This window comes from Prionailurus viverrinus, chromosome B2 (assembly GCF_022837055.1).
Source record: "Prionailurus viverrinus isolate Anna chromosome B2, UM_Priviv_1.0, whole genome shotgun sequence".
Classification (NCBI taxonomy): Eukaryota; Metazoa; Chordata; class Mammalia; order Carnivora; family Felidae; genus Prionailurus; species Prionailurus viverrinus.
In genome coordinates this window covers 30,460,832-30,486,746 of record NC_062565.1, presented here as the reverse complement: position 1 = coordinate 30,486,746, position 25,915 = coordinate 30,460,832, and the positions used below count along the sequence as shown (strand labels likewise).

Genomic DNA, 25,915 nt, shown 5'->3' with positions numbered 1-25,915 from the left:
TAAATAATTTACACTTGGTCCCCCAGCTGGCATTTACAGCCCTAGAGTGTGAATCTGCATCTCATTTTTGCTGTTTTGCACACCTCTAAAATAATTTATAACTTAAATAAAAGACTAAGACTCACAGTTCAGAAGTGACAAATTAAGGGCTCTGCACACGTTAAGTGTGAGAGTAAAGAACCGTGAACATCTCTCAACACTGCCTTTAACCCAGAAGTTCTCCCCAAAACCATTTTTGCAGCTCCCATCCCCTTTTCCCCTAAAAAAAAGTGTCACCCACAAAAATGGGCAGCTGAAATTGTTTTCTAGCACAGATATAATTTAAAACCTACAATTAAGTCTTAAAATAAATAGCCAAAGTCACAGCTCCTCATAGTGTACCTCTCTTCAGAAGTACTGTATTTTTCAGCCTATGAAATTCAGACATTCCAAGAAAGGTCCGCTATCCCCCCTCAAATAAAAATAGACTTGTATTTGTAACATTTTATTTTTCATCATGAAGTATACAAATTGTTTAAAAAAAAAAAAAGCCATTCCATGACTTCCGGTGTTTACAAAGCAAAATTGGACAGAGGGTGGCAGTGTTTGCTCATTTTACAGAGGAGGGAAAAAAAGCACCAACTTACTTTCAAGGCAAAAACTCTACTAAAAACACTAGTATATCACAAGGAAATAATAAAGATAAACATTATCAGGTTACAACCTAACGTTAGAACAAATTGAAATAACAGAAAACTGGAAGTAGGAAAAAATACAGTGTGATAGCAAGGTCCTCAGGTCACCTCGACTAGGAAAGAAATACGAGTCAGGAAGGTAAGGATCCTAATCCACCTCCTCAATGGTGGGGCCCGACCCAGAGCCCCCTCTGGGGGCCTGAGCCCCAAAGCCACCAGCCCCAGGGCCACCCGCCCCCTGGTACAGTCCGCTGATGATGGGGTTACACACCTGCTCCAGCTCCTTCCTCTTGTGCTCAAACTCGTCCTTCTCGGCCAAGGTGTTGGCGTCCAGCCAGGAAATGACCTCCTGGCACTTGTCCAGCACCTTCTTCTTGTCGGCCTCGCTGATCTTCCCCTTGAGACCCTCATCCTCCACGGCACTCTTCATGTTGAAGGCGTACGACTCCAGCGCGTTCTTGGCAGACACCCTCTCGCGCTGCACCTCGTCCTCGGCTTTGTACTTCTCCGCCTCCTGCACCATGCGCTCGATCTCCTCCTTGCTCAGCCGGCCCTTGTCGTTGGTGATGGTGATCTTGTTGGCTTTGCCCGTGCTCTTGTCCGTGGCCGTGACGTTCAGGATGCCATTGGCATCGATGTCGAAGGTCACCTCGATCTGGGGCACTCCCCGTGGGGCCGGGGGGATGCCGCTCAGCTCGAAGCGCCCCAGCAGGTTATTGTCCCGCGTCATGGCCCTCTCGCCCTCGTACACCTGGATCAGCACTCCGGGCTGGTTGTCCGAGTAGGTGGTGAAGATCTGTGTCTGCTTGGTGGGGATGGTGGAGTTGCGCTTGATCAGGGCAGTCATCACGCCGCCGGCCGTCTCCAGCCCCAGCGACAGGGGCGCCACGTCCAGCAGCAACAGGTCCTGCACGTTCTCAGACTTGTCCCCCATCAGGATGGCCGCCTGCACCGCCGCCCCGTAGGCCACTGCCTCGTCGGGGTTGATGCTCTTGTTGAGATCGCGCCCGTTGAAAAAGTCTTGCAGCAGTTTCTGCACCTTGGGGATGCGGGTGGAGCCCCCCACCAGGACCAGGTCGTGGATCTGGGCCTTGTCCAGCTTGGCGTCGCGCAGAGCCTTCTCCACCGGCTCCAGGGTGCTCCGGAACAGGTCCGAGCACAGCTCCTCGAACCGCGCCCTCGTGATGGACGTGTAGAAGTCGATGCCCTCGAACAGGGAGTCGATCTCCAGGCTGGCCTGGGTGCTGGACGACAGGGTCCTCTTGGCCCGCTCGCAGGCGGTGCGCAGCCGCCTCACGGCTCGCTTGTTCTGGCTGATGTCCTTCTTGTGCTTCCTCTTGAACTCCTCCACGAAGTGGTTCACCAGCCTGTTGTCAAAGTCCTCCCCACCCAGGTGGGTGTCCCCCGCCGTGGCCTTCACCTCGAAGATGCCGTCGTCGATCGTCAGGATGGACACGTCGAAGGTGCCCCCGCCCAGGTCAAAGATGAGCACGTTGCGCTCCCCCTTGCCCGTCCTGTCCAGGCCGTAGGCGATGGCGGCGGCCGTGGGCTCGTTGATGATCCGCAGCACGTTCAGCCCCGCGATCACCCCCGCGTCCTTGGTGGCCTGCCGCTGCGAGTCGTTGAAGTAGGCCGGCACGGTGATCACCGCGTTGGTCACCGGGTAGCCCAGATACGCCTCGGCGATCTCCTTCATCTTGGTCAGCACCATGGACGAGATCTCCTCGGGGTAGAACGCCTTGGTCTCCCCCTTGTAGCTCACCTGCACCTTGGGCTTATCGCCGTCGTTGATCACCCGGAAAGGCCAGTGCTTCATATCCGACTGCACCACCGGGTCGCCGAACTTGCGGCCGATCAGCCGCTTCGCGTCGAACACGGTGTTCTGCGGGTTCAGCGCCACCTGGTTCTTGGCCGCATCCCCGATGAGCCGCTCGGTGTCCGTGAAGGCCACGTAGCTGGGGGTGGTGCGGTTGCCCTGGTCGTTGGCGATGATCTCTACCTTGCCGTGCTGGAACACCCCCACGCATGAGTAGGTGGTGCCCAGGTCGATGCCGATGGCTGCGGTTTTAGCCATGTCGGTGTCCTGCTCCCTTGCCCGGCGCTGAGGTTCAGCCTTTGTGAACGTCGGTCGGGATACGCGACGAGGAACTCGGTCTGTTCCGAAGCTGCAAACTCGAACTTGCGGGGAGCCCGACTCAGCCGGTCTGCGGAAATTGCGCTAGCGGTCACCGCCTGAACCCCGAAGGTTTCTCTGCAGGCTTGCTGTTTTTCGGGACGGGGCGGCTCTGTGTTTATAACGCCTCATCGAGCCCCACCTTTTCTGTCCTCAGCCAATCACGGAGCTCTGCGGGGCTGCCAGGCCGGGAATATTCCAGCGGTTTCGCATCGCGTCCTGCCTCCAGGCTTTCTGGGACCAATCAGCGTCCTGGGTGCCGCCCCTCCCAGAACTCTCCAGACTCTTCTCGGCTTCTTGGGAAGGGACTCGAGTCCTAAGGGGAGGGAGGAGAGGAGCTGGGAAGGGTGGTTGTTGGCTCCGCCCACCCAGTCTCCTACCTCCCAGCGATGCTGTCCACGGACTTTGAAATTGACTAGAAAGACTGGCATTTGTAATCGCAGGCCAGTGAGAGCCGCCTGGGGTTCAAACTAGTTTTGCGGTTTAAGATTAAGGTTAAGGAATACACCACTCCCAGGGATACCCCAAATACGTAAAGTTCCCAAGTTTCTCGAAGTGGGTGGAGTATCGGCGGGTCAAAGAGACTCTGATTGGACTGTGGCGCTGACGGATAGGGTCGCGTTTAGGCCCGCTGGTGCATTGGTCCAAAGGCCTGAGCTGCCTGAGGATTGCCTTAGCCAGCGGTGGCGTTTTTCCCACTTTCGATTTAAAGCAGAAATGAGAAGGAAAGAGATAATGCAATATAGTTTTGACATCGTTTCTAACCTACACGGTTGAAATACCTGGGGATGGGAGAATTTGAATTTTTAAAAGAAAAACACTTAAGTAAACAATTGGTTCTTAAACTGGAGAACGTCCCCAGTGCCCCAGAAGGAACGTGCTGGGTCAAGGGCGGGGGGAGGGGGAAGGGGTGGGGCAGGGGAAGGGGTAGGCTAGGGCTGGGATCCGCTGCTCCCCTTCGCTTTGGGCGGGGCTCGGGCCAGAGGAAGAAAAAACTTTCCGTAGGACTTCAGCTGTCTTTAAGACCTTGGGGCTTCTCCATTTCCATCCTCTATCAAGCTGGGGGGTCTGGGCCACCCCATTCCCAGAGAGTTTGCCTGTTAATTCCCGGTTCATACTCAGACCCCAGAATTCGATCTTCTGCCCTCTGTCGCCTGTAGGCTGGCTCTCCTTTTTAAATGAAATGCAGAGGGAGGTGAGTCGGCAAGGGAGAGGTGAGGATGTTTAGTCTTTAATAGTATAGGCCACAGCTGGTTGCAGGTGGTCCCTGTTAAGCACACTGGTTGGGATGATGCTGGAAGGTGGGAGGGGTTGGCCGGACCCAGGTTCTACTTACAGCTCCTTTAAAATTTAAGATTATTTGTCATGCATTTAATCCACCCACTTAGTTTTCTATCCTAGATTCCAACTTTCTGCATGTTTTCCTCCTTTAACTACAAACACATTTGATCATTTTGGCCTTTTTTTAAAAAAATTTTTTTTAACATTTATTTATTTTTGAGACAGAGAGACAGAGCATGAACGGGGGAGGGACAGAGAGAGAGGGAGACACAGAATCTGAAGCAGGCTCCAGGCTCTGAGCCATCAGCCCAGAGCCTGACGCGGGGCTCGAACTCACGGACCGCGACATCGTGACCTGAGCTGAAGTCGGACGCTCAACCGACTGAGCCACCCAGGCGCCCCTATTTTGGCCTTTTAAAAAAAGTTCTTGGGCACCTGGCTGGCTCAGTTGGTTAAACTTTGGACTTCAGTTCATGTCATGATCTCGTGGTCCTGATTTCCAGCCCCAAGTCAGCATCTGAGCTGTCAGCACAGAGCCCGGACCCTGCTTCAGATTCTGTGCCTTTCTGTCTCTACCCCTCTCCTGCTCACGCGCTCTCTCTCTCTCAAAAATGAATAAATCTTAAAAAAATAAAAATAAAAAATTATTTGTGGATATGTAAGACCAGTTGTTGGGCGCGTGAACTGGAAGTGACATTAAATAGTACCAGGTTCACAACCCACCAAAAATAGACACATTGCTGTACCCACATAGTTGAACACAGAAAACCTAACACAATGAGAGAAAACAGTGTTTTTGTTTATTTGTTTTTATATGAGAAGACAGTTTTTGATGAAGTGAAGGAATCTTGCTTTTGAACATTTTTGCTCAATTGGAATTGCTTTCACAATCCTGTGTGTGTTTGTGCAGGCAAGTGATAACTTTTTTTACATTCAGTTGTGGCTCCCTAATGAGTCACCTCCTAATCTGGTCAAACTGGTCAAACTTACGGAATTTTCCATTTCTTTATGTGATTTCTGGCAACTCCCCAAGCTTCCATTATAGCTGCCCAATGTGTCAACACTTCTAGGGTCCCTTAATCTCACCTCCTCCCTCTGGAAGCTTCCCTGCCATTACCTGCTACTAGCGGCAGTTCTGGATTTATTCCTTCCTTCTTTCCAGATCTGCAGTTTAAACTTTATTGGCTGGAAGCAAAGGACATCACTGTACCCACCGCCTGGCAGGTAGACATGGTGATAGGGGTTCAAATCTTGCTGCTGTTGGCATAGCAGAAAAAGATCCATTACAAATGCTGTTTTCCATGAATCAGAAACCTACACTCTATAGTTGACCTACCTTTTGAGTTAACTCTCTGTGGACTGGTCTGGAAACCGAAACATCTATATTCCTTTTCATTTCCTGGCAAGGAGAGTGTCTCCTGGATTTTGTCTTTTACACTGGATGCCTTCCAAGGCAAAAACCCAGTCACAGGTTTAACTGGTGTCTAAAGTGACTGTAAGAATCCCAAGAAATTTTCTAGAATTTTACTTTGACTAAGTTTGCAATTAGGTTTTACCGGGTTTAGCATTTGAAAGGATAGAGTATCAGGTTTCCTCAAGCTGGTGGAACTGTCAGGTACTTAACTAAGCGGGGAGTGGGGAGACGGGAGAGGGAGAGCCGAGAACGTTGACTGCTGGCGGCAGGAAGTATGGAGGAGGGGAGCCTTTATCACCCTGAAGCTGCTGCGGGTTCTTTTTTCTTCTCCTTTTTCCCTGCAGTTTCTCAAACTTTACTGTTTTCTCCTCAGTTCTTTCAGTTTTAAAAGATGGTATAATTCTAAGGTTAGCCAGAAAAAAAGTAAAAGAGGTAACTGATAGGAAACCTAGAACCACACATTTTTAACAAGTCCGTGGCAAAAGCTGCAGTGACCTGGGAAAGCTGCAGATTTCCAGCAGTTTGGAAAAAACTGAGAAATACCCAGGTTTGTATCTGACTCTATTTCCTTGTTCAGGCTGTTTTGTTTTTTGGTTTTTGTTTGTTTGCTTCTTCCTCTTCTTCCTCCTTCTTCACAAGGAAATGCTTGTAAGTTACCTAAATTACAAAAGTCTCTATCTCTAAAATGGAATCAACAGAATCTATTTTATAGGATGGTAGGCATCAGTGATTAATAAGATAATGCTTCTAAGGCCTTAGTTCTGTGCCTGTGACAGAGTAGTGCTCTAAAATTTGCTCCCTTCTCGCTTCTTAGCTGGGATTCCATACTCAGGTCTGACATCTCAAGTCTTTCCTGTTGAGTTGCCTACAAGGTTGGGGACAACTGCCAGGACAATGGCATTACTTTCAGTTTCCTGGAGAAACTATCTTAAGATTTTCAGGCAGAGGCCATTCAGGCAAACCTTTTCATTTTCAGAGAGGAACACAAAGGATCAGTGGCTTGGTCTGGTCACTCAGCTAATTATAGAACAGGGGATTGAACCTACAGGTCCTCATATTTCCCGTTTTGAACTTCTCTCAGGGCTGGCACAGGCATCCTATCCCTTTCATTCTCTGAAGAGGAAAACAAATGGCCACAAAAGGGAGTGAAGTGAATGTCAGGGCTCTGACAGAGCACATTAGGGACACCACGGGGTTATGTGACCAGCCAGGGACTCCTCTCTCTGGGCTGCCACTTCTGACTCCTGACCATCCCAACCCCACCGCCCACTCCTACCTTTCCCACCCTTCCAGTTCTCCCAGCCCTGCCTCCCCTTCCCTTCATAACAGAAGGTTCCCTCGAAAAGGGGAAAGCAGGGAGCTCTGTTACTATGGCTAGGCTGGGACAGAGTTCACAGAATTTTCTGGAAATTAAATATAGAGAGATGACTAAGCTTGATTTTCTAGGGCGGGAGTTAGCGGGTTTGAGGGTGTGGAGAGACTTGGATGAGGCAGTTTGTTGATGAGTTTTCCTACGAGTCAGTCTCCGCCCTGGAACCCAGAAAACTCCAGAAAGTTCGGGACAGCGGTGAAAGGGAGCGTAGAGCGCCACCCGGAGAGGGCGGGGGTGCCAGCCGGCAGGGGCGGGGCCGCAGAGCGCGGAGGCCGCCGCTGGGGCCTAACTGGCGGGGCTGGCCGCAGAATTGCCTGGCCGGTACCGGGGTTTTGTGATTGTTTTTTTCCAAGACGGGGTTAAAGGAGAAAAAAGGCGAGAGCTTCAGAGTATTTCTCACACTAGCTAATTTATGCGACGAAAACACTGGAAAGTCGCGTAACTCCTACAATTAGGCCGGACGAATTGGGTGGCCAGACGCCAGAAGAGAAGGTCCCCACACAGCCCGAGGCGAGCACACCCGGGGCCTGGCGAGGACGTGCGGCGGAGACGCACCCGGTGGCCTTGCCCTGTCGCCGCCTCACCTTCACCTCCTGGCTCTAGTTCCCCATTTAAAGGCCCTCGGAAGTGATTCCCGTCTTCTGGACACCTTCTTCCCCCTGCCTCAATGCTTCCCGGTTGTGCCCGATCTTCCGATCCTTGACTGCGCCCGACAGGGATGGTGGGGCGGGTTGGGTTCACCCCGATGTCCGGAATTCCCTGTGCGGCCCGACCCCTTAGGCTTTCTGTGAGCGGCTCGAGGAAAGGGGCGGGACTGGTGGTATTGATCTGTCCCAGTGCACCGGATTCCCAAGAGGTGATCCAAGGGGACGTATTTAGGATTTCAATTAGACTGAAAGTTGATGTCAGTTACTGTTTCTTATCTCTATTATAAGGATCATCCTCTCACCTAAAATAACCCCATTTCTACCGAAAGCCCATGTTCCTGCCCTCTTTTCTCATATGTAAAAAAGGTTTTTTTGTTGTTGTTTTGGTATCTTTTTCATTTTTGATGACAGAATCCTGTTAAATACGAGAAATGACAGTATGTATGTTGCTAATAAAGCAGTCTTAGGCCCAAAGGTGTATTACGGAAAGTACTAGATTTTTAAAATTCTTTCCTCACCCACAGTTCTTTTTCCTCAATGTACCTCCCCTACTCCCAAGTTTCTTCTGTTACCCAAAACACAAATTTCTTCAGCGATGACACTGCATTCTTTTTTTTTTTTTTTAGTTTTGAGAGAGCGAGAAAATTCCAATCACACTCCCCTCTGTCAGCCTGTCAGCACAGAGCCTGACTCTGGGCTCGAACCCAACAAACTGTGAGATCATGACCCAAGCTGAAATCAAGAGCCAGACGCTCAACCCACTAAGCCACCCAGGTGCTCTGACATTCTCTTTACTTTATTTAAATATACAATTTCATCAGCCTTAACTCCTTGCCTTTACAAAGTGATTATTTCAGTTTGTGCAAAGGGATGCAGGCAACAACGTCTTATATTGATTTCTTAATAAAGCACCTACTTAGTAACTTGACTAGCCATAGGAGCTTACTTTGTCCAGGGTTATTTCTAGAGATCTCCCTAAACTCTTATCAAAGTTGTTTGGTAGTTCCTTCCCAATCTCCACCCGTTTCCAATCTGCCCTGCCTATCCCCTGCACCTCTCCACTAAATAGTGGTAGCTGCTGAAGAGTCACTGTATTATCTGCAAATGACAGTCACTGCAGCTCTAAGGGGCAGATGAGGTCCTGTAGCAAATGTGTATCCTCATCAAAATTGATTTACACTATGGCTAGAGTCCACAGCCCTACAGCTCAACTCTCCTGAAGGTTAAAAGTGCCTTTATAATATGGTCTAGAAGCCTAAGCATCTTGTAGATTTCCATTTCCATACTTCCAGGGCAAGGTCTACCATGTATGTGTCATTCTCATAACACTGATTTTCTTCAAAGGCTATTATTTACTAAAAGGTTTGATGGGCTTTGAAGAACACAGAAAATGCTTTTATGGGGTCACCTGGGTGGCTCAGTCTGTTAAGCATTAGACTGGATTTCGGCTCAGGTCATGATCTCAAGGTTCATGAGTTTAAGCCCCACATTGGGCTCTGACCTTATAGCAATGAGCTTGTTTGGGATTCTTTCTCTCCCTCTCTCTTGCTCTCATGCTCTCATTCTCTCTCACTCAAAATAAATAAAACTTTAAAAAACAAAAAAGAAAATGCTTTTATGGAATGTAGAGTGAGACCTTTTCTTTGTTTTTTGTTGAAGTAAAATTCACAAAACATAAAAACCATTTTAAAGTGCACAATTCAGGGGCACCTGGGTGGCTCAGTCGGTAGAATGTCCAACCTGAGCTTAGGTCATGATCTCACCGTGGGTTCAAGTTCCATGTCAGGCTTTCTGCTGATAGCTCAGAGCCTGCTTCGTTCGGATTCTGTCTCAATTCTCTCTGCCCCTCCCCTGCTCGCACACTCTCTCAAAAATAAACAAACACTGAAAAAAAGTTAAGTGCACAATTCAGGGGTGCTTGCAATTATCTCCACCTACCCCCTCTATCTTGTTCTAAAACAACTTTGTAACTCCCAGGTGCAATCGATTTTTAAAAGGGTTCACTTATCAAGAGAATTGTGGGCAGGCATTTTCTAACAAGGAAATTGTGGGGGGAATTATTTCTAGAATGCTAGCAGTTGGGATATGAAGCATCTCAAAGGGAAGGTAGTGTGTGGGAAGGAGGCCTGTAGTAAGTCTTCTTAGTACAGGGATGCAGGGTCCTTCCTCTTCCAAGTTAACAAATACTAAACCTTTGTTATCAATCCTATTGTTTCTCTGATAGAATTGTTTAGAATTGCACAAAATAAAAGCAAATGGGTAGTGACTGAGAAACCTAGGTTAGAAATAACCCAGAACCAGGCATGTAAAAGACAAAAGCCCTGTGGACTTGGGACAGCCTGGCAACAACTTAGGAAACCGGAGCTGGACTCCAGGTTTAACACCTTTGCTGAACTGGAATTTTTTTTTTTAATGTTTATTTATTTTTGAGACAGAGACAGAGCATGAACAGGGGAGGGGCAGAGAGAGAGGGAGACACAGAATCTGAAACAGGCTCCAGGTTCTGAGCTGTCAGCACAGAGCCCGATGAGGGGCTCCAACCCACAAACTGTGAGATCATGACTTGAGCCGAAGTCAGATGCTTAACCAACTGAGCCACCTAGGTGCCCCATGAACTGGAAATTTTTTTAACCAGTGAAGTCATTTCAGTTAAATCAGTAACTTTTAAATCTCCCTGTTATGTTCACCTGTGCAAGTCAAACACTACCTAAACTTGGTGTGGTGGAATGAGAATTAATAAACACATAGCCCCAAAACGGTGCCTGGTACCTAAGGGCACTGAACTACTGGGTCCTTCTCTTGGGGCACCAAACTCAAGGACAAACTGCTTGAAGATACCGGATACTTAAAATGTAAATAACCAAAGCCAGAAATGTGACATTTCTATCTAAGTAACCTCTCAGAAATGAGAAGTAAAGCCTGAGGCACCAGGCAAAACAAACAAACAAAAAAACCCTTTCATTTTAACACATGAGAACTAGAGATCAGGGTGGCATATGCATAACTGGGCAAGCCAGTGCCTGAACTCACATTTCCTCACTACCAATTTAGGACTCACCTGTTCTTTCATGCTGAAACCAGATTATATATCATTGCTCTGACATATCAGGTGTACTTACAGGAACAGGCAGGCATGGCCTTACTCCCTAACTGCCTCTCCTTTTTGTCAGCTTCTCCAGTAACATCCCCATTCCCCCCTCTTTTGAGGCCACCCTTACATAAAGTCAACCCCCTCACCAACTTGACACCACTATGTCAGTAGCCTGTAATTTTTTCTGCATCCACAGACCCAATCCACTCATACCAACCATTTGTTTCAACTCTCCCAAGGAGAGTTCTTTCGCTTGAAAGAAATAGATCACAAGGCAATATACAGACGTACTTCCCCAGATCCCTGACCTTTATCTAAGATACAAATTATCATTCAACTTTAGACTAACAAGACAACCTATGCAAATTATTCTAACCTCAAAATAAAACACAGAAACAGTCAAGAAAATCAAATTATTGAGTTTATTTACTCTACAGAAAACAGTTAAAACAACAAAACAAAAAGGCCTGAGTTTGGGATGAATATTACAAAAAAGAAAATGCACAAAAGATGGCAGTATAAATTCTTGCTAGGTTTAGACTCTACAAAAAAAAAAAAAAGGAACTTCATCATTTCACCAAAGGAGACAGTCGAAACTTGGCAAACAAGTTGCAAAGTTGAGAGGTGATGAAATGCAGATATATAAGGCAATACAAAAGGCATGAATCCCAACCGTCTCAACAAACACGAGCAATCTGGGGAAGAACTCCTAATCCACCTCCTCAATGGTGGGGCCCGACCCAGAGCCCCCTCTGGGGGCCTGAGCCCCAAAGCCACCAGCCCCAGGGCCACCCGCCCCCTGGTACAGTCCGCTGATGATGGGGTTACACACCTGCTCCAGCTCCTTCCTCTTGTGCTCAAACTCGTCCTTCTCGGCCAAGGTGTTGGCGTCCAGCCAGGAAATGACCTCCTGGCACTTGTCCAGCACCTTCTTCTTGTCGGCCTCGCTGATCTTCCCCTTGAGACCCTCATCCTCCACGGCACTCTTCATGTTGAAGGCGTACGACTCCAGCGCGTTCTTGGCAGACACCCTCTCGCGCTGCACCTCGTCCTCGGCTTTGTACTTCTCCGCCTCCTGCACCATGCGCTCGATCTCCTCCTTGCTCAGCCGGCCCTTGTCGTTGGTGATGGTGATCTTGTTGGCTTTGCCCGTGCTCTTGTCCGTGGCCGTGACGTTCAGGATGCCATTGGCATCGATGTCGAAGGTCACCTCGATCTGGGGCACTCCCCGTGGGGCCGGGGGGATGCCGCTCAGCTCGAAGCGCCCCAGCAGGTTATTGTCCCGCGTCATGGCCCTCTCGCCCTCGTACACCTGGATCAGCACTCCGGGCTGGTTGTCCGAGTAGGTGGTGAAGATCTGCGTCTGCTTGGTGGGGATGGTGGAGTTGCGCTTGATCAGGGCAGTCATCACGCCGCCGGCCGTCTCCAGCCCCAGCGACAGGGGCGCCACGTCCAGCAGCAACAGGTCCTGCACGTTCTCAGACTTGTCCCCCATCAGGATGGCCGCCTGCACCGCCGCCCCGTAGGCCACTGCCTCGTCGGGGTTGATGCTCTTGTTGAGATCGCGCCCGTTGAAAAAGTCTTGCAGCAGTTTCTGCACCTTGGGGATGCGGGTGGAGCCCCCCACCAGGACCAGGTCGTGGATCTGGGCCTTGTCCAGCTTGGCGTCGCGCAGAGCCTTCTCCACCGGCTCCAGGGTGCTCCGGAACAGGTCCGAGCACAGCTCCTCGAACCGCGCCCTCGTGATGGACGTGTAGAAGTCGATGCCCTCGAACAGGGAGTCGATCTCCAGGCTGGCCTGGGTGCTGGACGACAGGGTCCTCTTGGCCCGCTCGCAGGCGGTGCGCAGCCGCCTCACGGCTCGCTTGTTCTGGCTGATGTCCTTCTTGTGCTTCCTCTTGAACTCCTCCACGAAGTGGTTCACCAGCCTGTTGTCAAAGTCCTCCCCACCCAGGTGGGTGTCCCCCGCCGTGGCCTTCACCTCGAAGATGCCGTCGTCGATCGTCAGGATGGACACGTCGAAGGTGCCCCCGCCCAGGTCAAAGATGAGCACGTTGCGCTCCCCCTTGCCCGTCCTGTCCAGGCCGTAGGCGATGGCGGCGGCCGTGGGCTCGTTGATGATCCGCAGCACGTTCAGCCCCGCGATCACCCCCGCGTCCTTGGTGGCCTGCCGCTGCGAGTCGTTGAAGTAGGCCGGCACGGTGATCACCGCGTTGGTCACCGGGTAGCCCAGATACGCCTCGGCGATCTCCTTCATCTTGGTCAGCACCATGGACGAGATCTCCTCGGGGTAGAACGCCTTGGTCTCCCCCTTGTAGCTCACCTGCACCTTGGGCTTATCGCCGTCGTTGATCACCCGGAAAGGCCAGTGCTTCATATCCGACTGCACCACCGGGTCGCCGAACTTGCGGCCGATCAGCCGCTTCGCGTCGAACACGGTGTTCTGCGGGTTCAGCGCCACCTGGTTCTTGGCCGCATCCCCGATGAGCCGCTCGGTGTCCGTGAAGGCCACGTAGCTGGGGGTGGTGCGGTTGCCCTGGTCGTTGGCGATGATCTCTACCTTGCCGTGCTGGAACACCCCCACGCATGAGTAGGTGGTGCCCAGGTCGATGCCGATGGCTGCGGTTTTAGCCATGTCGGTGTCCTGCTCCCTTGCCCGGCGCTGAGGTTCAGCCTTTGTGAACGTCGGTCGGGATACGCGACGAGGAACTCGGTCTGTTCCGAAGCTGCAAACTCGAACTTGCGGGGAGCCCGACTCAGCCGGTCTGCGGAAATTGCGCTAGCGGTCACCGCCTGAACCCCGAAGGTTTCTCTGCAGGCTTGCTGTTTTTCGGGACGGGGCGGCTCTGTGTTTATAACGCCTCATCGAGCCCCACCTTTTCTGTCCTCAGCCAATCACGGAGCTCTGCGGGGCTGCCAGGCCGGGAATATTCCAGCGGTTTCGCATCGCGTCCTGCCTCCAGGCTTTCTGGGACCAATCAGCGTCCTGGGTGCCGCCCCTCCCAGAACTCTCCAGACTCTTCTGGGGCTTGCTGGGTTTGCAAAGCTTCGAGGAGGGCGGGGGTCGGCGCGAGGAGGTGGGAGGGGCTGGCAGGGCCGGAGGCAGGGCGGGGGCGGGTGTGTTGACGCTGGCTCCCCAGACGCGTTACAATGGGGGTGCTGCCTCTGACCTCATGGGCTATTTAGGAATCGGGATGGTAGGGGATGGTAGGTCCGGAGTCCGCTCAAAGTTGTAGGGCGGGGCGGGTGGGGGGTGGGGGAACACCGGCTGCGCAGTTTGGATGTTAAAGGAGCCCCCACGCACAGGGGCTCCGCAGTTGGAACATTATTAAACTGGATCGAAGGCGGCGAGACAATAGGTGAGCCAGGAGGGCTCTGATTGAAATGGAATGACAATAGGCAAGACTAGTAGATCCATGTTTGAGAAAGTGCTGGAAAGTTCTGTAGTTTCAATCTATGGGGTGCATTGACTAATCAGGGAAGGGGGAATCCTTTGGTAAGGAGTCAAGGTGGGTGGGATTTGTCAGAGCTGCTGGAAAGAAGTGGAGGAGCTGATCTGTTAATGTCTTCAGATAGTTTTATTCCAGAGATGATTGGAGAGATTGCTTGTCACGCTCTATCTCGTCTGAGAAAGTTTGTGAGAGTTAGATTAGGTTCCTAGTAGCCATTTTCAGACTAGCCCAATAGTATGCCAACTAATGTCTAATGGAGGGTAAAGGAGTTGTGGGAGGTAGCTAAACCGAAAGATGGAGATTAATGTCTGGTGAAGGGACCAGAACATCAGATAATCTTAGTTCAGCAGGAGACAGTTACAATCTCAGAATAAAATATCACAGGTCAAGAAACAGGACAATGAAGTTACACTCTGTGAAAATTAAACAATATATGCCAACTGTCCTCCCTCTTACTTCCAATTCGCTAAGAATGCTTTAGTCCAAAAAGCACTCTCCGTGAGAGAAGAGACTGGAATACTTGTACACTAGCAATAAACTTGTTCATGGAGTTTATGACAGCACTATTCACAATAGCCATAAGGTAGAAGCAGCCCAAGTGTCCAAGGAAGGAATGAATATACAAAATGTGCCCCGTATATAATGCCCCTATATATATATAATTAATATTATTCAGGCTTAAGTAAACTCTGACACATGCTGTAACACATACTTGAACTTTTGAGGATATCTTGCTAAGTGAAAAAAAAACTAGTTACAAAAAGAAATTACTGTATAATTGTATTATTATGAAGAACTAGAGTAATTAAATTCATAGAGACAGAAAATAGAATAGTTGTTGTCAGGGGCTGGAGAGAAAAGGGGAATGGAGGTTTGTTTAGTGAATATAGAATTTCAGTTTTGAAAGATAAGATTTTTGGAGGTTGTTTGGCCAGCAATGTGAATGAACTTACTGCTAAACAGTACACTTAAAAAATGGTTAGGATGGTAAATTTCACATTATGTGTATTTTAGTACAATGGAAAGTAATAAGGGCACCTGGATGGCTCACTCCGTTGAGCATCCAACTCTTTTTTCAGCTCAAGTCATGATCTCAGGATTGTGGGATCAATCCTGTGTTGAGTTCCATGCTGAACGTGAATCCTGTTTAAGATTCTCTCTCTGTTCCTCTGCCCCTCTCCCTTGCTCGTTCGTGTTCTCCATCTCTGTCTCTCTAAATTAAAAAAAAGTAATAAAGTAAAAGAAAAAAAAAAGCACTCTGCCAAAACTTTATCTCATTTTTTTCTTCTCAGGCCTCGGAAGACCATGGCTGCTGCTAAGGGAATGGCCATTGGCATTGACCTGGGCACCACCTACTCATGCGTGGGGGTGTTCCAGCACGGTAAGGTAGAGATCATTGCCAATGACCAGGGCAACCGCACCACCCCCAGCTATGTGGCCTTCACTGACACGGAACGGCTCATTGGGGATGCAGCCAAGAACCAGGTAGCAATGAATCCCCAGAACACTGTCTTTGACGCCAAACGTCTGATTGGCAGGAAATTTAATGATCCTGTAGTGCAGGCAGATATGAAACACTGGCCTTTTCAAGTAATCAATGAAGGAGGCAAGCCCAAGGTAACAGTGTCCTACAAAGGGGAGAAAAAAGCTTTCTATCCTGAGGAAATCTCTTCTATGGTACTGACAAAGATGAAGGAGACTGCTGAGGCCTTTTTGGGCCACCCTGTCACCAATGCTGTGATAACTGTGCCAGCTTATTTCAATGATTCTCAGCGTCAAGCCACCAAGGATGCAGGTGTGATTGCGGGTCTCAATGTGCTAAGAATTATCAATGAACCCACAGCTGCTGCCATTGCATATGGCTTAGATAAAGCAGGTCAGGGAGAGCGACATGTCTTGATCTTTGACCTGGGTGGAGGAACATTTGATGTGTCCATCCTAACCATAGATGATGGAATCTTTGAAGTAAAGGCCACAGCTGGGGACACCCACCTTGGTGGAGAGGACTTTGACAACAGGCTTGTGAGCCACTTTGTGGAGGAATTCAAGAGGAAGTACAAGAAGGACATCATCCAGAACAAGCGAGCCGTGAGGCGGCTGCGCACCGCCTGCGAGCGGGCCAAGAGGACCCTGTCGTCCAGCACCCAGGCCAACTTGGAAATTGATTCACTTTATGAAGGCGTCGACTTCTACACGTCCATCACCAGAGCCCGATTTGAAGAGTTGTGTGCAGACCTGTTTAGAGGCACGTTGGAACCTGTGGAGAAGGCTCTTCGGGATGCCAAGATGGATAAGGCTAAGATCCATGACATTGTTTTAGTAGGGGGCTCCACCCGCATCCCTAAGGTTCAGAGGCTGCTACAGGACTACTTTAATGGTCATGATCTCAATAAGAGCATCAATCCAGATGAGGCAGTGGCCTATGGGGCTGCTGTACAGGCAGCCATTTTGATGGGGGACAAATCTGAAAAGGTACAGGACCTGCTTTTGCTGGATGTGGCTCCCTTGTCCCTAGGGTTGGAAACAGCTGGGGGTGTGATGACTGTCCTGATCAAGCGCAACTCTACCATCCCCACCAAGCAGACGCAGATCTTCACCACCTATTCAGATAACCAGCCAGGGGTATTGATCCAGGTGTATGAGGGCGAGAGGGCCATGACCCGAGACAACAACCTGCTGGGGCGCTTTGACCTGACTGGAATCCCTCCTGCACCCAGGGGAGTGCCTCAGATTGAAGTGACCTTTGACATCGATGCCAACGGTATTCTCAATGTAACAGCCATGGACAAGAGCACGGGCAAGGCCAACAAGATCACCATCACCAACGACAAGGGCCGGCTGAGCAAGGAGGAGATTGAACGCATGGTCCTGGATGCTGAGAAGTACAAAGCTGAGGATGAGGTCCAAAGAGAGAAAATCGCTGCAAAAAATGCCTTAGAATCTTATGCTTTTAACATGAAGAGTGCTGTGAGTGATGAGGGCTTGAAGGGCAAGATTAGTGAGTCTGATAAAAAGAAAATACTGGATAAATGCAATGAGGTCCTTTCATGGCTGGAGGCCAATCAACTGGCTGAGAAAGAAGAGTTTGATCACAAGAGAAAGGAATTGGAGCAGGTGTGTAACCCAGTCATCACCAAACTCTACCAGGGAGGATGCGCTGGGCCTACCTGTGGGACAGGGTATACTCCTGGAAGGGCTGCCACAGGCCCCACCATCGAAGAAGTAGATTAATCTTATCTGGAGCTGGAGGGCTCTAGGGTGCCTCTAAGGTGAATTTTGTTCCCCTCATCTTCAAACATTGTTATGATTCTTGAATTGACTGGACCTGAACCTGTTACCATCCCTTTCAGATTCTGACAAAAGAGTCTTGTATACCACCTTTTCACAATCCCTGTTTCTGACTCTTAGGAAAACTAGGCCCCTCTTTGAGCCATTTGATGAATTTGAATGTCTGTTATTTATTTCCAACCTTCCCAACTTTCTTCTTCCTGTGTGGATGGTTATTTGTCACTCAGTAAATTTGTTCCTAAAACAAAAATTTTTTCTGGTATCTTTATTTTTTTATTTTTTTACCTTTTTAAAGTTTATTTTTATTTTTTAAAATATATTTAAGTGCATTTAGGTCATCTTTACCTCCAACGTGAAGCTTGAACTCATGACCCCAAGATGAAGAGTCACATGTTCTTCCTGCTGAGCTAGATAGGTGCCCCTCTTCTGGTATCTTTAGACTGTTACTGTACCTTGAAAATAGGAAAAGAAGAATCAATGAAGAGAGAGTGTGTGTGGTCTGATTGTGAGCTCATTGTGAATCATTAAACTGGTAAGTGGAAAGTATTTGAATTTTCATGAGCTAATTGTTTTAAGCGGGAAAATAGCTTCTTGTAAAGTTTATTTATTTATTCACTCTGAGAGTGAGCGACCACAGGGAGAGGCAGAGAGAGAGAGAGAGAGAAGAGAAGAGAGAGAATCCCAAGTAGGCTCCACACTGTGCCATTAGCGCAGAGCCTTATGCAGGGTGCGAACCCAGGAACTGTGAGATCATGACTTGAGCTGAAATCAAGAGTCAGATGCTTAACCAACTGAGACACCCAGGCGTCCCTGAAGCAGGAAAATAACTTTTGATCATCAGCCTCCTTTAGCTCCAGGTAGAGCAGTTGCTATGCTTGTACTCAGTGATAGAGTGCTTAGGGTTCAGCTGGGGGGCAGGGGGTGGGGACAAACTTCTGCTTGATATCCTTATGATACTTATAGTGGGGTCAGAAGATCCAAGATCTGTGTATTCAGAGTCGATTATTACATCTTTTACATGCAGAAAACATTTCTACAACAAAGTGCTGACAAATGGGTACTTTTGTGCAAGATGAGAAATGGAGGATTTGTAGTCTTACTGAAAAATATTTTCACCTATTGTGTCATATCCCATATTTATAAAACCCTTGGGGACAGGAGCATAGAAGTATGTGTAACAGCACTTGTGTCCCTTTGTGTTTTAAGTGAAATGTTACAATGGGAATTTCTAGCCCTGAGCAAGTTTCTGTTTGGTTTTACTCAGTCCTTTACAGGCAAAAGGGTCTGAGAAATATGGACTGAGATTGGGTCCTTGGGAGAAATATGTTACTGGGAGCCTTTGATAGAATCAAGGAGTGCTCAGGCTCCTGATTTCGGGGGTTCTGCACCATGTTATTTTCTAAAGTTTTTATCGAAGTGTGACAGATATAGAAAAGTGTACAAATCAGGAGTTTTCGCAAATTCCTCCACAGTTGTCAGCAGAATGTAAGGTGTGAGCAATCGTGCTGTGGATGGCACTGTCAGTGAAAAAAACCTCTAAGAGGCGGTGTACCTCTTCAAACAGCTGGGGCCCGCGCCTGCGTGTTTGGAAGCCCGCCACTCGGGAGGAAGTGGAAAGGCAGGAAGACCCGCCCCTTTCCCGGCTCTAGCGCCCCCTCGGCTCTCCCCTGCTAGCGCTCCCGGCGGTGCGACCCTGCCGTGTGCCGTAGTGCTTGCTCGGAGTTTCCTCTGAGCTTCTCGTGGCGCCTGCGCGACCCCGCCCATTCCCACGCGCGGGCTATCGTCTCGGTTGCCGTCAGGCCCCAGTCCCGCGGTTCCTGGCTCTCGCTTTCCCGGCCCGGCCGGCAGCGGCTTGAGCACCATGGTAGGTACCGTGACGTCACAAGGGGGCGCCCGGGCGGAGCGCGGGCGTGCCGGCGGATAGTAGTCGGGGTGGCGTCTAGGCTTTGACCCGCGTGGTCGGAGTTGGGCCCAGGGGTCTTTCCTCCATCCTTACTTCTCACGCCTCAAATTCTGGGGTGCGGGGAAAGACACCTGGGAGCAAATGGGGATTTTCCTTCTTTTCTTTCTTTTTTTTTTTTTTTAAACTTATGAGGGAAACAAAACAAACGCGGGAGAGAGTTGGAAACAAGGGGAGAGAAAAAGCGAGACCTCAGGAGGCTTTGGGAGGGTGCGAATGGGATACTTTGTACAATTCTGTTCACTGGGGCGAGTGGGCAGGGCCCCAGGAGAGATGGGGGATTGAGAGACGCACCCGGAGAGCCCGAGGAGTGCAGGGCAGAGCGTCTCTCTGGGGCTTTCAGCCAGGGGCTCAGTGAAGGGTGCAGAATCATTTGCGCTTCAGGTGGTCGTCCCTATCAGTATTCTTTCCTGTGAAGTTTTGAGAACTTGCCAGAGATTTGGTGGGGATCCCAATACCAGTATTTGGGGATACTGGCAAAGGAGCACTCCTCCCTACTGTGTGCCTTCCCATATGATGGTTTTCCCCCTCTCGCCCAATAGCTCTTCTATTCCTTTTTCAAGTCCCTCGTGGGCAAGGATGTGGTCGTGGAACTCAAGAATGACCTGAGGTAGGTACCCATTCTGTAAGGGGCGAAGATATGCAGGACTCTGGAACCTCTTTGACAAGTATTTGAGGGCTGGGCACAGTGGGAGAGCTACAGAAGAAATAAATGACCAGTGCCTTAAGTTTAAAGTACTAGAAAGAGGGCAGCGCAGGCATCAATAACATTTTTTCCTTCTTTGCGAAACGAACATAGTTTTGGTTTTTTCTGACTAAATCATAGACTCCTTTGACCCAGCTTACAGAAATGTACGAATCAGTGCCACAGGTAAAGATGTATGTGCAAAGAGGTTTGTGGTTTTACTTTCAATAGCCCCAAATTGGAAACAAATAGCTGTCTACAGGGAATGGGTTGATTGAATTGTGGTACTTCCATATTATACAGCTGTCACAGAGGAATACGATGCATTGATATGGAGAGCTGTTGCAGAATAGTATATATGGCACAATCTTCCTTTTGTTAAAGAAAATGTAAAGGGTAAGCCAAAGACCAATGCAATCCCTTATGTCTATGCTGCTTTTACATCCTCTACCCCCTTGTATCATTAGTTCCTAATTACTGTTCAGGACTTGGAGTAAATGCTGTATCCTTGGAGACACTTTTTCCTGGTCCGTCTAGCCATATAAAGTCTGTCATATAGTCTAATTTTCTTCCTAGTGGGTGCTTCTCAAATTGTGGTTTCATCGAAATGTTTATGGTTTATGTCCTGTCCTTCCTACAGGCCAGAACCTCAGCTCACCATTGTGTATCTAGCATAGGCCTGGTATATAGTAGGTGCTTAATAGCTGTGTGCTGAAAGAAAGAAAAATAGCTAACATTTGAGAAACTTCTATCAACTAAGCACTATTCTGAATACTTTGTATGTATGAATTTAATTCTCATAACACGTCCATATGACATATACTATTGTTGCCGTCTTACACATGAGGAAACTGAAGCATAGACATACATGTTAAGAAACTTACTCAAGTCTACACAGTGAATGACACAGTCAGAACTGAAGTCCAGTTCTGTCTGGTGTGTGCACACGTGCGTGCACGCTCCCTTAAATTAAAAACAGAGCAAGACAAATACCATATGATTTCACTCATATGTAGAATTTAAGAAACAAAACAAATGAACATAGGCGGTGGGAAAGAGGCAAACCAGAAAATAGATTCTTAACTATAGAGAATAAATTGAGGATCACTGGAGGGGAGGTGGGCAGGGAGTGGACTAGATGAGTGAGGGATATTAAGGAGGACACTTGTGATGAACACTGTGTGTTGTATGTAAGTGTTGAGCCACTAAATTCCACACCTGAAACTAATATTACACTATATGTTAACTAGAGTTTAAATAAAAACTTGAAAAAAAGGGTCATATTCTTTATGCAGTTGTGAAACTTGCTTTTCATCTGACAATATGTTGTGGATATTTTCCATGTCAATAAAGTTGATATTTAACATTCTTAATGTCTGTATGGCATTTTTATTCGCTGGCTGGAACTACTTTAACTGACTTTGCTGTTGCACATTTAGGCTGTTTCCAGTCCCTTGTTTTTATAAATCATGCTGCCCTGGACATCCTCATGCATGCATCTTTGTTCCCATCTCTTTCTTTAGGAAAAAAAATCCTTTGAATGAAGTGTACATTTAAAGTATCATTACTTATTACCTGACTCTCCTTTAGAAACTTTACTTTTTAACTTTATTTTCCAAGTTTTTATTTAAATTCCAGCTAACATACAGTGTAATATTCGCTTCAGGTGTAGAATTTAGTGATTCATCACTTAACATACAACCAGTGCTCATCACAAGTGCCCTCCTTAATACCCAACTTTTTTTTTTTTTAATATTTATTTATTTTGGGGAGAGCACAAGCAGGGGAGGCGCAGAGAGAGGGGGACAGAGGATCCAAAGCAGCCTCTGTGCTGACAGGCTGACAGCAGCAAGCCTGATGTGGGGCTTGAGCTCACGAACTGCGAGATCGTGACCTGAGCCGAAGTCAGACGTTCAACCAACTGAACACCCCAGGTGCCCCTCAAATTTTAAGATTTTATTTTTAAGTGATCTCTACACCCAGTGTGGGACTCAACCCCACAACCCCAAGGTCAAGAGTCACACGCTCTACTGAGACAGCCAAGCGTCCCTCTTTTAGAAACTTTGAATCAGTGTATTCCCCACTCCCAACAATACCTTCCATGTTTCTTTGTGAGGTAATTTCTTAGTTGGGGAAACGTTGATGTCGTAAGGAATGATGAAGAGAGGGACTTGCCTTTATTTATTTTTAAGATTTTATTTTTTAAAGTAGTCTCTACACCCAATGTGGGGCTTGAATTCATAACTTCGAGATCAAGAGTTGCGTGCTCTTCCGATTGAGTGGGCTAGGCACCCTAGACTTGCCTTTTAGATCAGAGATTCCCATTTATGGCACTAGTGATGCATATGGTATTGATGATATACAGGTTGGGGCCATATAGAGAGACAAGTGTGGAAGCCAGAACCACCCTAGGCAATTCTGTGAGATGATTTGTTTTTGGTTTTCCTCTTCTTCCTGGGTCTTCTACATGGCAATAATATGTCCCATGCCCTACGACAGGGACTTACAAGATTTGAAAGTAGTCCATTGGGTTGGGGGAAGAGCTTGTTTCTCTCATGCTTGATGTCATACTATTTTTCTGCCAGATACTGTTAAAGGACTGAATGAAATGACACCACCTTACACAATTCCTGAAAGTTACTTCGCTGTTGCAGATGGTAGTAGGGTGCTCTCAAAGGCTTTTCAGCAGCCAGGGATGTGGGGAAGCCACCACTGAGGCAGTATGTCTCTGGATTTCAGAGACTTAGAATTTAACAAAAATTGGGGTCCACAGAGAACTGCCAATTTATTTTTGGCAAGGACATTTCTAAAATTACCATTTATTATAATCATTTTTATTAAAAATTTTTGTTCATACCAGAAAGTAAGGACAATTAAAGAGTTATTCTTAGGGAAGAATATTGGTAATCTTTAGCACACTACATACATACTCAACACACGCTATATTAACTTGTGTTTTGTTTTTAATGTTTATTTTTGAGAGAAAGGCAGAGCGTGAACAGGAGAGGGGCAGAGAGAGAGGGAGACACAGAATCTGAAGCAAGCTCCAGGCTTTGAGTTGTCAGCACAGAGCCCGACTCGGGGCTCGAACTCACAAGCAGTGAGATCGTGAGCTGAAGTCAGACGCTTAACTGACTGAGCCACCCAGGCGCCCCAACCTGTGTTTCTTTTGTCACAGACTTAAGAAACCTTTGAGCACACATCAGTGTTTGAGAACCACAGTCCTAAGGAACATAGAATTGTGATGACATGCGGGGCGGCCAGGATGGAAGCTGACCTGGATTGAGGTGTAATTAGACCTTGGTTTGTAGAAGTCAAATTGGAAAGAGAATTACGGAAATGTTAGAAAAATGTCATCAAATGATGGGGACATGGGTCATGGAGGATGGTGAAGTACTACTCAGGATTTGAGGTTGTAAGACTGTTGAAGCCATTGACAGAAATTAAAGAGGTTGGGCAAGAGAGGTAGCATGACTTGGAGTACTGGTGTTCTGATAGCATTCCTCATTCACATTTCAGAGGGCCCAGGGGTTGAGGAAGGGACAGGACATCCCTGTGCCTGCATCAAGAACAATGTTAAGCTATTTTGTCTACTTTACCTATGGGGCTCTGGTTCCAAGGCAAGAAATGTTTGAAAATAGCTGATGGTTTGGGGAATCAGACAGACCTGGACTCAAGTCCCTGTTTGTCCTAAACTTGGGCACCTTACACAATCTCTGAGTCCCTAGAGGGTAATGGCTATCTTGCAAAGTGGCTAGAAAGACTGCAAATATGTGGAATACAGGTCTAGTGCATGACAGTTGTTTAATGGTAGCTGTTCAGAGTGAGTTGGTTTGGGGGCGCCTGGGTGGCTCAGTCGGTTAAGTGCCAACTTTGGCTCAGGTCATGATCTTGCAGTTTGTGAGTTCAAGCTCCATGTCGGGCTCTGTGCTGACAGCTTGGAGCCTAGACCCTTTTCTGGATTCTGTGTCTCCCTCTCTGTCTGCTCCTCCCCTGCTCACACTCTGTCTCTCTCAAAAATAAAAAAAAAATTTAAAAAGTGAGTTGGTTCTAGGAGAGGAGACATGAGATCTAAAATAACACATTGCATGGGTACCTGGGCAGCTCAGTCGATTAAGTGTCTGACTTTGGCTCAGGTCATGATTCCACAGTTCATGAGTTCAAGCCTCAAGTCAGGCTCTGTGCTGACAGCTCAAAGCCTGGAGCTTGCTTCAGATTATGTGTCTTCCTCTCTCTCTGCCCCTCTCCCGCTCATGCGCTCACGTTCTCTCTCTCTCTCAAAAATAAATAAACATTTAAAAACTAAATAAGTAAAATAACATATTGCAGTAAAAGCATTGTCTTTCTTGCTCCTGGGTTTAGGAATGCCCCCTTTTGGTTCTACGTTTTCTGGCTTCCTTAAGTCCTTGACTTCCCCCAACCATGTTCTTATCCATGCTTTGAAGACATCTCTGTTTATTTTGGTTTAAACTGATTTGGTTCTCTCCTCCATCTCCCCCGACAGCATCTGTGGAACCCTCCATTCTGTGGATCAGGTAAGATATCGTAGGAGCCTAGAATTGGGTCTTGGGGAAGGAGAGGGGAGAGTTTTGGTGCTGGGTACTTGCATGTTTTCTCTAGAGCTGATGATGCTATTCATCTTCTTTTCTTAGTATCTCAACATCAAACTAACTGACATCAGTGTCACAGACCCTGAGAAATACCCTCACATGGTGAGTTGGCGATGGTGAAGAGGAAACAGAAACAGGATGCTCCCGGGTGGATAGCAGATATTTTTAAGGGTGTTTTCACATTTGTCTATCTTGGTCTAGTTATCAGTGAAGAACTGCTTCATCCGGGGCTCAGTGGTCCGCTATGTGCAGTTGCCGGCAGATGAGGTCGACACACAGTTGCTACAGGACGCAGCAAGGAAGGAGGCCCTGCAGCAGAAACAGTGATGGTTCCTTCTCCTCCCTGTCCCTCTTCTATTGGTGACCTTTAACCTCAAGTCCCAGCCAGGACCCCTCCCTCCCCATATTGAGGATTTGTTGTCTTTTTTTTTTAAATAGTGGAGCCTTTTTTTTTTTTCCTATTATTATTTCAGCGATGAGTGGATGAGAGGAAATAGTGTGGAGCAGCTCTCCTCTGTTGAGGAGGGGAGGATAAGTAGGCTGGGGAACTGCAAAGCCTGCCTTGTCCTCAGCATCTGTCCTTCTCACTCCTTCCCTGGAGTGGGAAGAATCTCCTAGATTCTGGTGGAAGAATCTCCTAGATTTCTCCAGGGCACCATGTGATTCGTTTTGGGGATGGAAGGAATCTGTCCCGCATCGGGAATAAACTTATGATGCACATTTGAGTTCTAGTTCTGTGTGTGTTTGGGGAAGGAGCCTGGAGGGTGGGAAAGGGATGTTGCATTCATCCAAGCCCTGCTACTCTCATCACCTCAGCCAAGAATCCAACCCAACTTCCCAGCATTGTCTGCCCCTCTTCTTGGCGTAAACCATGTAATACCTCACCTGGCTACACCATGTTTCTTGAACATGCCCCTGCCTACCGTGGTTTTCTGCTTATACCCACAACGAGTACTTGCTGCCCTTCCATCTCTGTCCTTCTGTTAACCTGACAGTCAATGAGACACCAACATGCATTTGATGCTGCTCTATCATGCCGCCTCAACCCAGCCAAATCACTACACGCTTCCTGAATATAGAGGTTTAACATAAGTGACAATTTTTATTGTGGAGAGTTGTAACTGGGAATTAACTGAATTCTTAACTGGCTGATTCAGCAAATAGGAGTTTTTTTTTTTTTAATTTTTTTTAACGTTTTTTTAATTTATTTTTGAGACAGAGAGAGACAGAGCATGAATGGGGGAGGGTCAGAGAGCGAGGGAGACACA

At 48.0% G+C, this 25,915-nt stretch overlaps 3 protein-coding genes across 3 annotated transcripts; 2 read left to right on the top strand and 1 right to left on the bottom strand.

Annotated features, from left to right (window-relative positions):
• Positions 1–471: 471 nt before the first annotated feature.
• On the bottom strand, positions 472–13,500 carry LOC125165739 (heat shock 70 kDa protein 1). The gene is made up of 2 exons (XM_047858967.1): positions 11,371–13,500; positions 472–831 (listed from the first exon to the last, which is right to left on the bottom strand). The coding sequence occupies exons 1-2, from the start codon at positions 13,285–13,287 to the stop codon at positions 823–825; spliced, it is 1,926 nt and encodes a 641-aa protein (XP_047714923.1). The 5' UTR covers positions 13,288–13,500; the 3' UTR covers positions 472–822.
• A 399-nt stretch (positions 13,501–13,899) lies between these two features.
• LOC125166734 (heat shock 70 kDa protein 1-like) lies at positions 13,900–17,631 on the top strand. Its single transcript, XM_047860741.1, has 2 exons — positions 13,900–14,011; positions 15,397–17,631. Exon 2 carries the CDS (start codon positions 15,410–15,412, stop codon positions 17,333–17,335), a length of 1,926 nt encoding a protein of 641 aa, XP_047716697.1. The 5' UTR covers positions 13,900–14,011; positions 15,397–15,409; the 3' UTR covers positions 17,336–17,631.
• A 1,404-nt stretch (positions 17,632–19,035) lies between these two features.
• Positions 19,036–25,372, top strand: LSM2 (LSM2 homolog, U6 small nuclear RNA and mRNA degradation associated). The gene is made up of 5 exons (XM_047860661.1): positions 19,036–19,256; positions 19,895–19,962; positions 24,542–24,572; positions 24,690–24,749; positions 24,849–25,372. Exons 1-5 carry the CDS (start codon positions 19,254–19,256, stop codon positions 24,972–24,974), a joined length of 288 nt encoding a protein of 95 aa, XP_047716617.1. The 5' UTR covers positions 19,036–19,253; the 3' UTR covers positions 24,975–25,372.
• The last annotated feature ends 543 nt before the right edge of the window (positions 25,373–25,915 follow it).

Coding starts and splice junctions, on each gene's coding strand:
- LOC125166734 (XM_047860741.1), top strand. CDS start 15,410: ATGGCTGCTGCTAAGGGAATGGCCATTGGCATTGACCTGGGCACCACC.
- LOC125165739 (XM_047858967.1), bottom strand. CDS start 13,287: ATGGCTAAAACCGCAGCCATCGGCATCGACCTGGGCACCACCTACTCA.
- LSM2 (XM_047860661.1), top strand. Junction 19,963..24,541: donor GAACTCAAGAATGACCTGAG/GTAGGTACCCAT, acceptor CTCCCCCGACAG/CATCTGTGGAACCCTCCATT. Junction 24,750..24,848: donor CTGAGAAATACCCTCACATG/GTGAGTTGGCGA, acceptor ATCTTGGTCTAG/TTATCAGTGAAGAACTGCTT.